The sequence below is a fragment of the Vombatus ursinus genome, unplaced genomic scaffold (genome assembly GCF_900497805.2).
Source record: "Vombatus ursinus unplaced genomic scaffold, bare-nosed wombat genome assembly UNPS02011353.1, whole genome shotgun sequence".
In the NCBI taxonomy this organism is placed as follows: domain Eukaryota; kingdom Metazoa; phylum Chordata; class Mammalia; order Diprotodontia; family Vombatidae; genus Vombatus; species Vombatus ursinus.
Window position 1 is genome coordinate 3522518 of NW_020951131.1, and position 13219 is coordinate 3535736.

Below are 13219 nucleotides of genomic sequence, written 5' to 3' on the forward strand. Positions count from 1 at the left end.
TCACAGGGGGAAAATGGAGATGAGCCTTCAGAGTATGGAGGATGCAAAGAGGCTATCCCAATCAATGGGATTTGAGGGCAGAGAAGCCCGGCCTCCACCGTGCACCTGTTTATGGCCCAAGGACTGACCCCCAATCCTAGCCCCAAGCCCAAGAAGGGAAGGAAGCTCAGCGCCTCTGGAAAGCTTCACATAAATGAAGACTAAAATTGAAGACCCAAATTAAGTGAAAGGAAACCTTGCTTGTTCCTGGTCACCAAGCAGAGAAATTCAGCGACTCAGGATCATAGGCTGTCAGAAGTGGAAGAACCCAAAAGATCCAACAGTCTCATGTTACACAGGAGAGAAAGGAGGCCCAGAGAGACCAGGTGTCCAGAGCAGGAAAGGCCCTCCGAGGCCAGGTGGACTAATGGCCTCATCTGACAAATGGGGAAACTGAGGCCCATAGAGGTTCCATGACTACCCAAGGTCACCTGAGTAGGAAGTAAAACCAATGGAGTCTGAACTCCTCCTCCAAGATCTTTCCCCACTCCAGTCCTAATCCCACAGGCAGGATGGCAGCATCTTCCACTTAGAATTAGAAAGGGCTCTAGAAATAATCTAGTCCAACCCCCTCATTTTACAGATGAAGAAACTGAGGCCTTGTGCAGAGATCAGGTGCTTAATAAATGCTCATCTACTTCACATCAAAAAATAGCTTCAACCATACCTGTTTGTAGAAAAAATATTCACAGCTTAGTCTGCTGAGCCCCAGAGGGCAGCCAAACTGGCCTCCTGACTTTGCCTCACACATTTCCCACCTACATGCTTTTGTACTGGCTGTCCCTCACACCTGGAATGCACTCCCTCCTCAGCTTTCCTACTGGAGTCCTAGCCTCTTCTGAGACAGCTCGAACAACCTTCCACAGGCAGGAAACTCATCCTGATCCTGACCACTGCTGCTGGTGCCTTCCTTCCCCTCCCCCCAGTAGCCTTATCTTTATCCTCTGTGTACCTATACGTGTGTATACGTGTACATATGTACATGTAGAAGTGTATGAGTATAGTGACTAACTAAGGAGCAATGGACAGAAAGCTTCTGAGAGGCAAATGTAATTCAGTTCAGTTCAACAGCATTTATTAAAAGCTGACCAGGTTCCAGGCACTCTGCTGGGTGCTGGAGACCCAAGGGCTAAAATGAGACTGACCCTGCCCTCCCCTCCAGGGGCCTAAAAGCTGTGCATGATGGGCCCCCCCCCCATGACAGAGGGTCCCCCTCCCTGGAGGGTCCCTGAGGGCCCTGCCAACTCGGCAATTCTGTGATTCCATCCCTTGGCACCACCAAGAAAGAAGAAGCCGACACTGGAAAGCCCAACGCTGGGGAACGTCCGAACTAAAGATGGTGTGTTCATGCCGCAGAAGAGTAGGCGCCAACCCAAGAAAGAGCTGGACGAGAAGCCTTCAAGGCAATGTAGGAGCCCTGCCCTGTGCCCAGTGGAGCTGGTGGAAGTAGCACTATCAGATAGATACAAGAGGCAGAAAAGCAAGACAGACAGACGGAAAGCAAAGCCGGCATCTTAGAACTTGGGACAGACCTGGACAAGGACAGAAAAGAAAGCATTTCCCCTTATTTGTTACTTTGTGTTTGAGTGCGTATCTCAAGCTGCAGGGGCCCTCAGAGGCCATCCAGCCCAACCTTCTCATTTTACAGATGAGGAAACTGAGGCACGGAGCGGTTCATATGACTTGCCCAGGGTCACACTGCTAGGAAGTATCTGAGGCTGGATTTGAACTCAGGTCTTCCTGATTCCACTACAACAAGCTGTCTCTTTGTCTTACATGTATTTGATAATTTTTAATAGTTTTATAAATTAAACAAAAAAAATTTAAGGCTTCCTGCAGCCTAATGAATAGAGTCAGGAAGCCCTGGGCTCAAACTCAGCATTAGAAACTTACTAACTGTGTGACCCAGGGCAAATCAGTCTTCAGAGCCTCAGTTTCCTCCTCTGTAAAACAAGGATAATAAAAGCCTCTACCTGACAGTTTGCTGTTACATCCACAAAAATGTACAGAAGACAATCCATCTTTTACAATGCCATCTCTGTCATTAATAATTCTGTGTGTGTCCGGCACAGAACACTAACTCGTCACCAAGCTTTCATTGGCCCACATACGCCTACTGGGTGCCCAAGGCTGCCAAGTGTCACTGTGGGGCTTCACAGCCTTGGAGAGGAGGCTAATCAACCAATCAGCACTTACTAAGCACCTACTATGGACCAGGCACTGGGCCAGACACAACCACCCCTGCCTTCAAGGAGCTTACAATCTAAAGGGACCAAAGGCTGCCATGAATGAATAACACAATCACGGAGGAGTAATAGTTTTTCACAATGACCCTCTGGGGTAGGGATTGGGAGCATTATATCATCCCCATTTTACAGGTGAAGAAACTGAAGATCAGGGAGAAGTGACAAAACCAGGGTGACCCAGGATGACCCCTGGAGTGTCGGGGGGGGATTTGAACCCTGGTCTCTTCTGACTCCAAACCCCGTTTGCTCCAAACTTCACAGGACAATTAACTTCTGCTTGGGGGGTTCTGGCTCCGGGAAGGAAGGGTACCAGCCTCGGCGTGGGCCGGCCAGGGCCTCCAGGACCAGGGCGGACTCAGGGTAGGCCCTGAGTAGGACTACAGTTTTGTTCTTCCCAGATACAAAGAAACATCCTGAATTACAGTGTGCCTCACTGTGCCCAAGGATTATAAAACTGTGCCTACCCTTTGACCCAGCAACATCACTACTGGGTCTGCATCCCAAAGAGATCATAAAAAAGGCAAAGGAGCCACATGGACAGGAACATTTACAGCAGGTCTTTTTGGGGTGGCACAGGAATGGAAATTGAGGGGAGGCCCATCCACTGGGGAATGGCTGAACAAGTTGTGGTAGAGGAATGTGATGGAATACTAATGTTCCAAAATCCAGGCAGATTTCAGAAAAATCTGGAAAGACTTACATGAACTGATGCGTAGTGAAGTGAGCAGAACCAGGCGAATGTGGTACACAGTAACAGCCACACTGTGCGATGACTGACTTCGATAGACTTGGCCCTTCTCAGCAACGCAAGGATCTAAGACAACTCCAAGGGACTCGTGGTGGAAAATGCTATCCACATTCAGAGAAAGAACGATGGAGTCTGAATGCAGATGGAAGCAGACTATTTGCTCTTTTTTTTTCCCTTTTCTCATGTCTTTTCCCTTTTGTTCTGATTCTTTTTTCACAACCTGATTAATGTGGAAATATGTTCAATATGATTGTACATGTATAGTCTATATCAGATTGCATGCCATCGTGGGGAGGGGGGAGAGGAGGGAGAGGGAGAAAATTAGAACTCAAAATCCTATAAAAGCAAATGTTCAAAACTAAAAATAAATTAAAATAAAATAAAATAAAGTGTTCCTCACTCTGGGATCCTGCTCTGCTCACGTCCATCCCCCTATCGAATCTCTGCCATTTTGGTTGTAAAATGCCTAGAAACTGGACGTGAACACCAAAGCACCAAAGCAGAGGGATGGAGGAAGTCAAATGTGAGAGAGGGAGGAAATCACCACAAGGGCTCAGCTGAAGGGTGGTGCTTTGCTTTTTGGTGAGGCGATTGGGGTTAAGTGACTTGCCCAAGGTCACACAGCTAGTAAGTGTTAAGTGTCAGAGGCCAGATTTGAACTCAGGTCCTCCTAACTCCAAGGCTGGAGCTCTATCCACTGCGTCACCTAGCTACCCCTCACCAATACAATTTAAGAAGGTAAAAGAAGCTGCCAGGGAAAATCCCCTAGGCATCTGGGCTGCCACCCAGTGGGCCAATGGGTTGCCTTGAAGGCAGTGTGGGTGCCTCTCACAGGAGGTCTTGGAGCCAAGGCTTGGGTACTGTCTGGAGGAGACAGCCCCAGAAGTCCCCCACGAACGCACCAAACTTATTCTTTTTTTCTGGGGCCTGCTGACACACCCTGAAACCATGCCCAAGGGCACACTGATTATCAGCAAGGTAATAATTATAATAGACTATTTCCTTACAGACCACACTGGGAGGCAGGAATTATTAGGAGAGTAAGACCTCAGAAAAATGGTCTGCTCACATGAGACCACAAGGTTGTGGGTTTAGAGCTGGAACGGAAGTTAGGCAGCGAGTCCAATCTCCTCATTTTAGACAGAGGGAAACTGAGGCCTGGATGGGCCAACTGCCCAAGGTCACACGGACAATAACCAGCAGAGCACATCTCTCACTGTCTTCACTGCTCCTCATCTAATCTATGTCAAGATAAAAATGCAACAAGGGAAATGCTTTGCAAACAGCAAGCTGCCTGATAAACCCCAGCCTGCAGACTGGGGAACAGCAGTTAGTGAAGGCTGTCACATCCCCCCATAGCAGGTAAGTTCCCACTTCCTATCTGTCTTTGCTTCCCAGTTCAGGGCCCTGGGGCTCACTGTGGGTGATTAATAAATGCTTGTTGACTGATGGGCTATAATGCAGAGTAAGCAGCCATATCTTTTCCAGAGGAACATATTTGTCTCTCTATCATCCCATTCTGCCCCAACCTGGGCCCTGCTTGTCCTCAATTAAACCACAGGGCAAAGAATGCCAGGGGGGCATCCAAAGTCCTAGGCTCAAATCTGGTGCCAAACCTCATCAATGGGAGCCCTCTGTAGGCAGCAGGGGGACCATCACCCCACACTAGCTACCTGCCCGGCTCGGTGGTCCTGGGGGAGGGCTCCATCCCCTTAAAGCACTTGTCCTTATTATCTTCCTGGTGCCCTCGGCACGCCTTGGCAGCACCCCCAGTTTCCGGCTATGGCTAAGCTGAGAATTAGACCTCCAGGATAGTCCTGCCTTTGACATTTCTCTGCTATGTGGCTGTCGGCAAAGTGTGAACCTCTCTGGGCTCCCATTTCCTCATCTGTAAAATGGACCTGGTCATCACGGGATCACAGATTCCCGAGCTAGCAAGAGCATGTGAGGCCAACACCCCCAGAAAGGGCACCAGGACCAGCCCTCGATGGGAGGACACTTCCTAGCAGGGTGACCTTGGGCTGTCAGGTCACCTGTCTTTGCCTCAGTTTCCTCATCTGTAAGATGGGTGTTGGATTCCATACCCTCTAAGGTTCCTTCCAGCCTGACCTCTATGAGCCACAAAGATGGGGAGAGGCAGGGGGGGATCTGAACCCAGGGATCTTTCAAGGGCTCCCAAGACCGCTCCTACAAGGGGCCCTTGCCTTCCCTTAAGGAGCAGACACCAACAGCACCAACTATCATACTAAGGAAGCTGAGAATGCATCTGTATATGTATTTTCTGACCTGGACAAGACGGCGGCCTGTTGTCCAGCCAGCCTTCAAGGGCAAGGTGTGGGTGGCACGGACTGCCCCTGGCCACAATGAACTGAAGCTGCCCGGTCCACCGAGAGCTGACCCTGTCCGTTCTAGGACGGACAAGTTCAAATACAAGAAGGGTGGGCGGGGCCCCTCTTTGAACCTCGGGGCGGGGCGAGGGTCGGCACGCCCCCCAGCCCCTGCAGCCGTGTCCCCCTCCTCACCCCCAAGTCTCTTGGTCCTGCCTCCAGAAAACGCGCAGAGAGAGCCTCCCGCGACAGCCCGGCGGTGCCTCCCCGCCCCCCGCACCGGCCCCGCTCCCGGACCACGCTCCACGCTGCGCGCGCACTCCCGGCAGTGCACGGCGTCCGGGGTCTCCCGGGCAACGGTCCGCAGGCTCCGCCCCTCCGCTCCGCCCCGCCCCTCGCAGCGCGCCGCAGCCCCCCTCGCTCCCTCTCCGCACCCTCCGCACCTGGCCACGGCCTCGACGGAGCCGGGAATGGCCGTGCCCCCGCCATCGCCGCCGTCGTAGAGCACTCCGGAGACGTCGAGCAGCAGCCCGCGCACGCCCGCCAGCCGCTGGGCCCACGCCGCCGCCGTCGCCGCCGCCGCCGCCATCGCTCTCATAGCCCCGCTGACCCGAGCGGCCTTCCGGGGGGCGAGGTGGGAGCAGAGGCTCCTGGGAGATGTAGTCCAAAGGGAGGGGGGCGAGGCGGGGGCAAGGCGGAAGCAGAGGCTCCTGGGAGATGTAGTCTGGGAAGGGGGCGGGGCAGAGCGGCCGTTACTCTGCTTGATTCGTCCTGGGGAGGTCTTGGAGGCCCTTCCTCCCCGCCCCCACGCACCCCCTTCACGGACCAGCCCCGTGCCTCCAGGAAGGGCAATCCCGCCTCCCTGTGCCTCAGTTTCCTCCTATGTAAAGTGGAGGAAGGGGGGAAGAGGAGAGAAGGAGCGTTGATTAAGCTCCCACTATGTGCCATGAACTGTGCCAAGGCTTAGAGGGTCAGATGAAGAGAGGGGGGTGAGCAGGACCCCATAAGCCCCTGCCATTAGACTGGAAGCTCTGGGAGGGCCAGGGCTGTCTTGCCCCTCTGGGGCTGCCCTGCACACAGCGGGGTGCCTGACACATAGTAGGTGCTCAGTCAGTGCTTGTTGGTGGTGTCAGCCAAACCTAACTGGCTTCTAACCTGTGGATGGCTGGAGCGGACAGAGCAGGCCAGAGGCAGGAGGGTCAGGATCCAAAGGGAAGTTTCATTTCAAAGTCACAGGCTAGTGGGAAGCCAGGACACATGTGCCAGGCTGCCCCTAGTGGGGGGCCCGGGGCAGTGGGGCCCAACCCTGATGTGTGTGCTTGTGGCTAGACAGAGTCAAGCAGGGTAGGCAAGGCTGTGTGTGACCAAAAGTCCATTCATAGTAGGACTTCATGTCTGAGCCTTTGGGGGCTTGCCCAAGCTCAGGGACTGTCAGTTCCAGAAGGATCGTGGCCATGCTCAGGGCATGCTTGCTGGACCTCAGCTCCGGAAGACAGGCTCTCTTAACATCTTGACAGTGGACTGAATACCCCAAAGCATTGCATGCATGTATCTTTTGGCCCCCACGCCTCCAGCCAGGCAGAGGACTCAGTCACCCAGGCAGCCCATAAGGCACTAAACCTACTGCCCCCCTTCCACGCCTACAACCTGTCATGATACTTTTAGGGTTGTAGTGAACCCCCTTTCTCCACCATTTGAACTGAAACCACCAAAATGGCTTTTACACCTTCAGTGGCATCCACCTCAAGGTCAGATTTGCTCACATCTGCTCAGCATGGAGGATTTGGTGGGATGGGGATCTCATGGGTACAGGGGTTCCCTCCCTCCACAGGTGCTACCGCCACCTGCCCATCTTGTACAACCATTGTTAGTGGGCTCCCAGAAGGCCCCTCAGGGACCACCCAAGTGGTGACCACATCAGGTGGGGAGTTCCCTCCAAGGGATCAGGCCTGTCTGTCTGTGTTGTCATTGGGGGTCTGCCCCATGTGCTGGAGCCACCCCATGAGGGGATGAGTGGCATCCTCTAGCCATCCTCCCCTCCTCACCAACCCACCTTTTCCTCTTTCCTGCAGCTCCTTTATAACATCCTTTCCTTCTGTTCTTCCTGACCCTGAGGCCTGCTCTGTTTCTCTGCTGATAAAGCTTTGGCCACGGCCGCCCAAGAGGAGAAAAAAAGACAAAATGACAGAACCTTAAAAGTCAGCCATAGGTCAGCAAGCCTGAGCCGAGCCCCTGTGGTGTGTGCTGAGCTCTGACAGGGAGAGAGAAGAACCCAAGCAAATCCCTGCTTCTGAGAATACCAAGAAGCACAAGGAGGCTTAGTCTAGCTGGATCGTGGGAAAACAGGAGATAATGGAAACTATTCTTAAAAGAAAAGGACCTCGGTGGAGAGGAGACAGGTCTTTTGATCAACTCTTGCATGTCCTTCACAGCCTGGCACCACTCAAGTCTCTAGCTGTTTCTTAACCCCTCTGGGCATTTAAAAACTTACCTGACCTGTGCAGCCCCCACCATGGCGGAGACCCAGTCCAACACCACCACCTCCAGGAGGCCTTCCCGTCACAGTACCATTCTCTTTTCTGAATTCTTATGCCTCTCTGGGGGTTGAGGGCCTTCACATACTCTCCTCCTCTGTGTTACAATTTATGTGAGGGCATGGAGAAGGAGAAAGGACACCCCATCCTTCCAGGCAAGCTGGTCCCGAGTTTTAGAGTCTCCCTCAGCCCCTGGATCTACACAAGTCACTAAGTCTTGTCAGATTCTGCCTCCTCAACATCTCGTCCATCGCTCCCCTTTTGGACATGAGCCAGAGGGCCTGGGTTTGAATCTTGCCTCTGCCTCCTACTGGGCCTCAGTTTTCCTCTGTAAAATGAGGGGATTGAAGGAGATGACCTCTAAGGTCCCTTTGAGTTCTAAATCTATCTCATGGCCACCCCCTAGCTCTAGCCCTCATCACCTCTTCAGCATCATGTGAATGAAGAATTACCAGAAGAGCAAGCTGGTTTTCAAAGAGGCAGAGGAACTAGAGACCAAATTGCCAACATTTGCTGGATTATGGAGAAAGCAAGGAAGTTCCCAAAAAACATCTACTTCTGCTTTGTTGATTACACTGAAGCCTTTGACTGTGTGGATCACAATAAAATGTGGCATGTGAAAAATGCTCTAAATCGTTATTGATGGGGCAGCGAGGTGGCACAGTGGATAGAGCACCGGCCCTGAAGTCAGGAGGACCTGAGTTCAAATCCGGCCACAGACCAAATACTCATTGATGCTTACTAGCTGTGTGACCCTGGGCAAGTCACTTAACCCCAATTGCCTAAAAAAAAAAAATCATTATTGATTAGAGAAAAGCAAATTAAAACAGCCTTGAGATATTTTACAACTATCAGATTGGCAAAAGTGACTGAAGGGAAAAGCGACAAATGTTGGAGGGTATGTGGAAAAATTGGGACGCTCATTCTTTGCTGGTGAACTGATCCAACCATTTGGAAGAGCAAGTTGGAATTATGCCCAAAGAGTTATTAAACTACCTATCCGCTTTGATCCAGCAATACCACTACTAGGTCTATTTCCAAAGATGAGTAGGGGAAAAGGAAAAGAACCTATATGTTCTAAAATGTTTATAGTAGCTCTCTTTGTGGTGGCAAAGAACTGGAAACTTCAGGGATGCCCATCACTTGGGGAATGGCTAAACAAATTGTGGTATATGCTTGTGAAAATACTTTTGTGCTATAAGAAATCATGGGCTTGATTATTTTAGAAAAACATGGAGAGACTTGCATGAAATAATAAGGAGCAAAATGAGCAGAACCAAGAGAACATTGTAGACAATAACAGCAACATTGTTATAAAAAGAAATTTGAGCAAATAAGTCATTTTGAGTATTATAAATATCCAAACTACGAGGACATATGAGGGAAGACACTATCTGCATCCAGAGAAAGAACTGATAAATAGAAGTATGTATAGAGTGATTTTACATATATATGTATACACACATGTTTGTGTCTATGGTGGCCATTTCTAGAGTGAGAGGAGGGAAGAAAAAAGGGGAGGGAGAAATTTACATAATAACTTTATTATATTTTTAAAAGGAGTAGCAAGTTGTGCATAAAAAGATTTGCAGTTTCATGTGTTATGGAAATGCTTATTTTAGTCTATAAATTAAAAATAAATAAAATTTAAAATGTAGCAAGTTCTCATAGAGATGGAAGTACCACTCCTGAGGAACCTGTTTGCCAGCCAAGAAGCAACAGTTAGAACCAAACATGGAACAACCGATTTATTTAAGTTTGGAAAAGGAGTATGACAAGGCTCTATATTGTCACCTTATCTATTTAACTTATATGCAGAGTACATCATGTGAAATGCCAGGATGGATCAGTCAAAAGCTAGAATTAAGGCTACTGGGAGAAATATTAACAATCTCACATATGTAGATGATACCACTCTGATGGCACAAAGTAAAGGGGAATTAAGAAGTCTCTTGATGAGGATGAAAGAGGGGAGTGTAAAAGCTGGCTTGAAGCTTAACATTAAAAAAACTAAGATCTTGACAACTGGTCCCGTCATTTCCTGGCAAACAGAGGGAGAAGAAATGGAAGCAGTGTCAGAGTTGATATTCTTGGACTCAAAGATCATTGCAGATAGTGACTGCAGCTATGAAATTAAAAGACACTTGCTCTTTAGAAGGAAAGTATAACAAATCTAAACAGCATGCTAAAGAACAGACATCACCTTGCAACAAAGGTCTATACCATGGGTGGGGAACCTGGGGCCTTGAGGCCACGTGTGGCCTTCTAGGTCCTCCGGTGTGGCTTTTTGACGAAGTTCAAGTTTTGCAGAACAAATCCTTTTATTAAGGGGATTTGTTCGGTGAAGGTTGGGTTCAGTCAAAGGGCTGAATTTGAGGACCTACAGGGCCACACGTGGCCTCAAGGCTGCAGGTTCCCCACTCCTGGTCTATATAGTCGAAGCTGTGGTTTTTCTAGTAACAATATATAGCTGTGAAAATTGGACTCTAAGGAAAACTGTGATGCCAAAGAATCAACATTTTTGAATCGTGGTGTTGGAGAAGACTTGAGAGTCCCTTGGACAGCAACGAGATCAAATCAGTTAATCCTTAAAGAAATTAATTCAGGATATTTACTAGAAAGTCAAATATTGAGCTGAAGCTCAAATACTTTGGCCACATAATAATAGGGGAGTCATTGGGAAAGCCCCTGATTTTGGGAAAGATTGTAGGCAAGAGGAAAAAGGGACAGCAGAGGGTGAGATGGATAGATAGTGTCATGAACATGAATTTGGACAGACTTCAAGAGATAGTGGAGGATAGAAGGTCCTGTTGTAGTATGGTCACAAACCATGGGGTCACAAAGAGTCAGACACAACTGAACAACAACACAACAAGATATTTACCGTGTCAAATGGAAGGCAGACTTGGGGAGGGATGGGGAAAGGCTCTTTGTAGAAGGTGGGATTAGGGTGGAGTCTTGAAGGAAGCCGGGGAAGCCAAGAGGTGGAAGTAAGAAGGGAGGGTGGACGGAGAGTTATGAGCAACATCACGGAAGCCAGCTAGGTTAGAGAGTCCATGAGGACTCATAGAGGGAAGGCGTAAAGTGTAAAAAAGAATAGAAAGATAGGAAGGGACAAGGTTGTGAGTGGACTTAAACATCAAAGAAAGAGTCTCCTATTTAATCCTGGAGGCACGAGGGAGCCACTGAAGTTTACTGAGTAGGGGGTGATATAGTCAGACATATGCTTCAGGAAGCTCACCTCAGCACCTGAGTGGAGAGGATGGGTTGGAGCAGAGAGAAACTTGAGACAGGCAGCCCAACATCAGCTATTACAACAGATCACATATGAAGTGATGAAGGCCTGAACCAGGGTGGGGCAGCATCAGAGAAGAGAAAGGGCAGCAGTAGAGAGATGATGTAAAGACAGAAACAACAGATCGGATTTGAGGGGTGAGTGTAAGTAGTTTAGGATGACTGGTGATCTGGGGTGACTGGCAGGGTAGTGGTGCCCTCTACAGTAATAGGGAAGTTTGAAGAGAGGAAGATTTGGGAAGGAAGGCGAGTTATACTCTTGAGTATACACCTTGAGTTGGATACGGCTGAGGGCACATTCCATTTCAGATGTCCAACAGGCAGTGGGAGATGCAAGACTGGAGGTCAGGAGAAAGGTTATGGCTAGATAAATAGATCAAAAATCATCTGCATTTGGATGATAATTGAATCCATGGGAGTTGATGTAGCCACCAAATAAAATAACATAGAAGGAGAAGAGAAGGGCTCCAAGAACAGAGCCTTGAGGGACACCCAGAGTTACCAGGTAAAACTGGATGAGGATCCACCAAAGGAGACTGAGAAGGAGTGGTCAGAGAGATAGGAGATGAACCTAAAGAGTAGTGTCACAAACACCTAGAGAGAAGAGAGTAGATAGGGAAGGAAAGAGGGTGATCATCACTACCAAAAGTTGCTGAAATGTCAAGAAAGATAAGGATTGAGAAAATACAACTAAGAGATCATTGGTAAACCCACATAAATCACTGGCATTTCTATATATTACCAACAGAAATAGAAAGAAAAATTCCATTTAAAATAACTGCAGACAGTATAAAATACTTGGAAGTCCACTTGCCAAGACACACCCAGGAACTATTTAAACACAATTACAAAATACTTTTCACACAAATAAAGACAGAGTTAAACAACTGGAGATGTATTCATTGCTTATGGGTAGACTGAGCCAAAATAATAAAAATGACAATTCTTCCTAAATTAATTTACTTATCTAGTGCCATAATAATCAAACTACCAAAGAATTATTTTATACAGCTAGAAAAAAAATCATCTGGAAGAATAAGAGATCAAGAATATCAAGGAAATCAATGAAAAAAAAAGTGAAGGAAGGCAGCCTACCAGTACCAGATTTAAAACTGTATTACAAAGCAGTAATCATTGAAACAATTTGGTGTTGGCTAAGAAATAGGATTGTGGATCAGTGGAATAGATTAGGTACATAGTATATAGAAATAAATGACCACAGTTACCTAGTGTTTGATAAACCCGAAGATCCAAACTTTTGCATGAAGAACTTGCTATTGGACAAAAACTGCCAGGAAAATTAGAAAGGAAAGTAGTCTAGCAGAAACTAGGCATAGGCCAGCTTCTCACACTAAATACTGAAACAAGGTCAAAGAGAATACATAATTTAGATATAAATGATGTTATGGTAATCTACTTAGGGAAGCATGGAAAAATGTACCCATTAGATCTATGGATAATGGAAGAATTTATGACCAAATAAGAGATAGAGAGGATCATGAGAGGTAAAATGTATAATTCTTATTCCATGAAATTAAAAAGTTTTTATACAAAACCAATGAAGCCAAAATTAGAAGAAGTGTAGAAAACTTGGGGAGGGGTAGAAAGGAATTTTACAACCAGTTTTTCTGATAAAAGTCTCATTTCTCAAATATATAGGGAACTGAGCCAAATTTATAAAAAATAAGAGTCATTTCTCAATTGATAAATGGTCAAAGAATATGAACAGGCAATTTGCAGAAGAAGAAATCAAATCTATCAATAGCCACAGGAAAAAAAGCTCTAAAGAACTACTGATTAGAGAAATGCACATTAAAACAACTCTGAGGTACTGCCTCACACCTATCAAATTGGCTAACATGATGGAAAAGGAAAATGGCAAATGCTAGAGAGGATGTGAAAAAATTACAACACTAACGCACTACTGGTGGAGTTGTGAACTAGTCCAACCATTCCAGAGAATAATTTGGAACTATATCCAAAGAGCTGTGAAACTGTGCATACCCTTTCACCCAGCAATACCACTGATAG

At 47.7% G+C, this 13219-nt stretch overlaps 1 protein-coding gene across 1 annotated transcript in view; it reads right to left on the reverse strand.

Moving 5' to 3' along the window:
• LHPP (phospholysine phosphohistidine inorganic pyrophosphate phosphatase) overlaps positions 1–6816 on the reverse strand; it is a 206950-nt gene extending 200134 nt beyond the window's left edge. The window contains exons 1-2 of the mRNA XM_027855941.1: positions 6772–6816; positions 5804–6240 (exon numbers count right to left, since the gene is read on the reverse strand). Of these exons, the coding sequence (XP_027711742.1) occupies positions 5804–6240; positions 6772–6816 (482 nt within the window). The remainder of the gene's footprint in view (positions 1–5803; positions 6241–6771) is intronic.
• Between the last annotated feature and the right edge of the window lie 6403 nt (positions 6817–13219).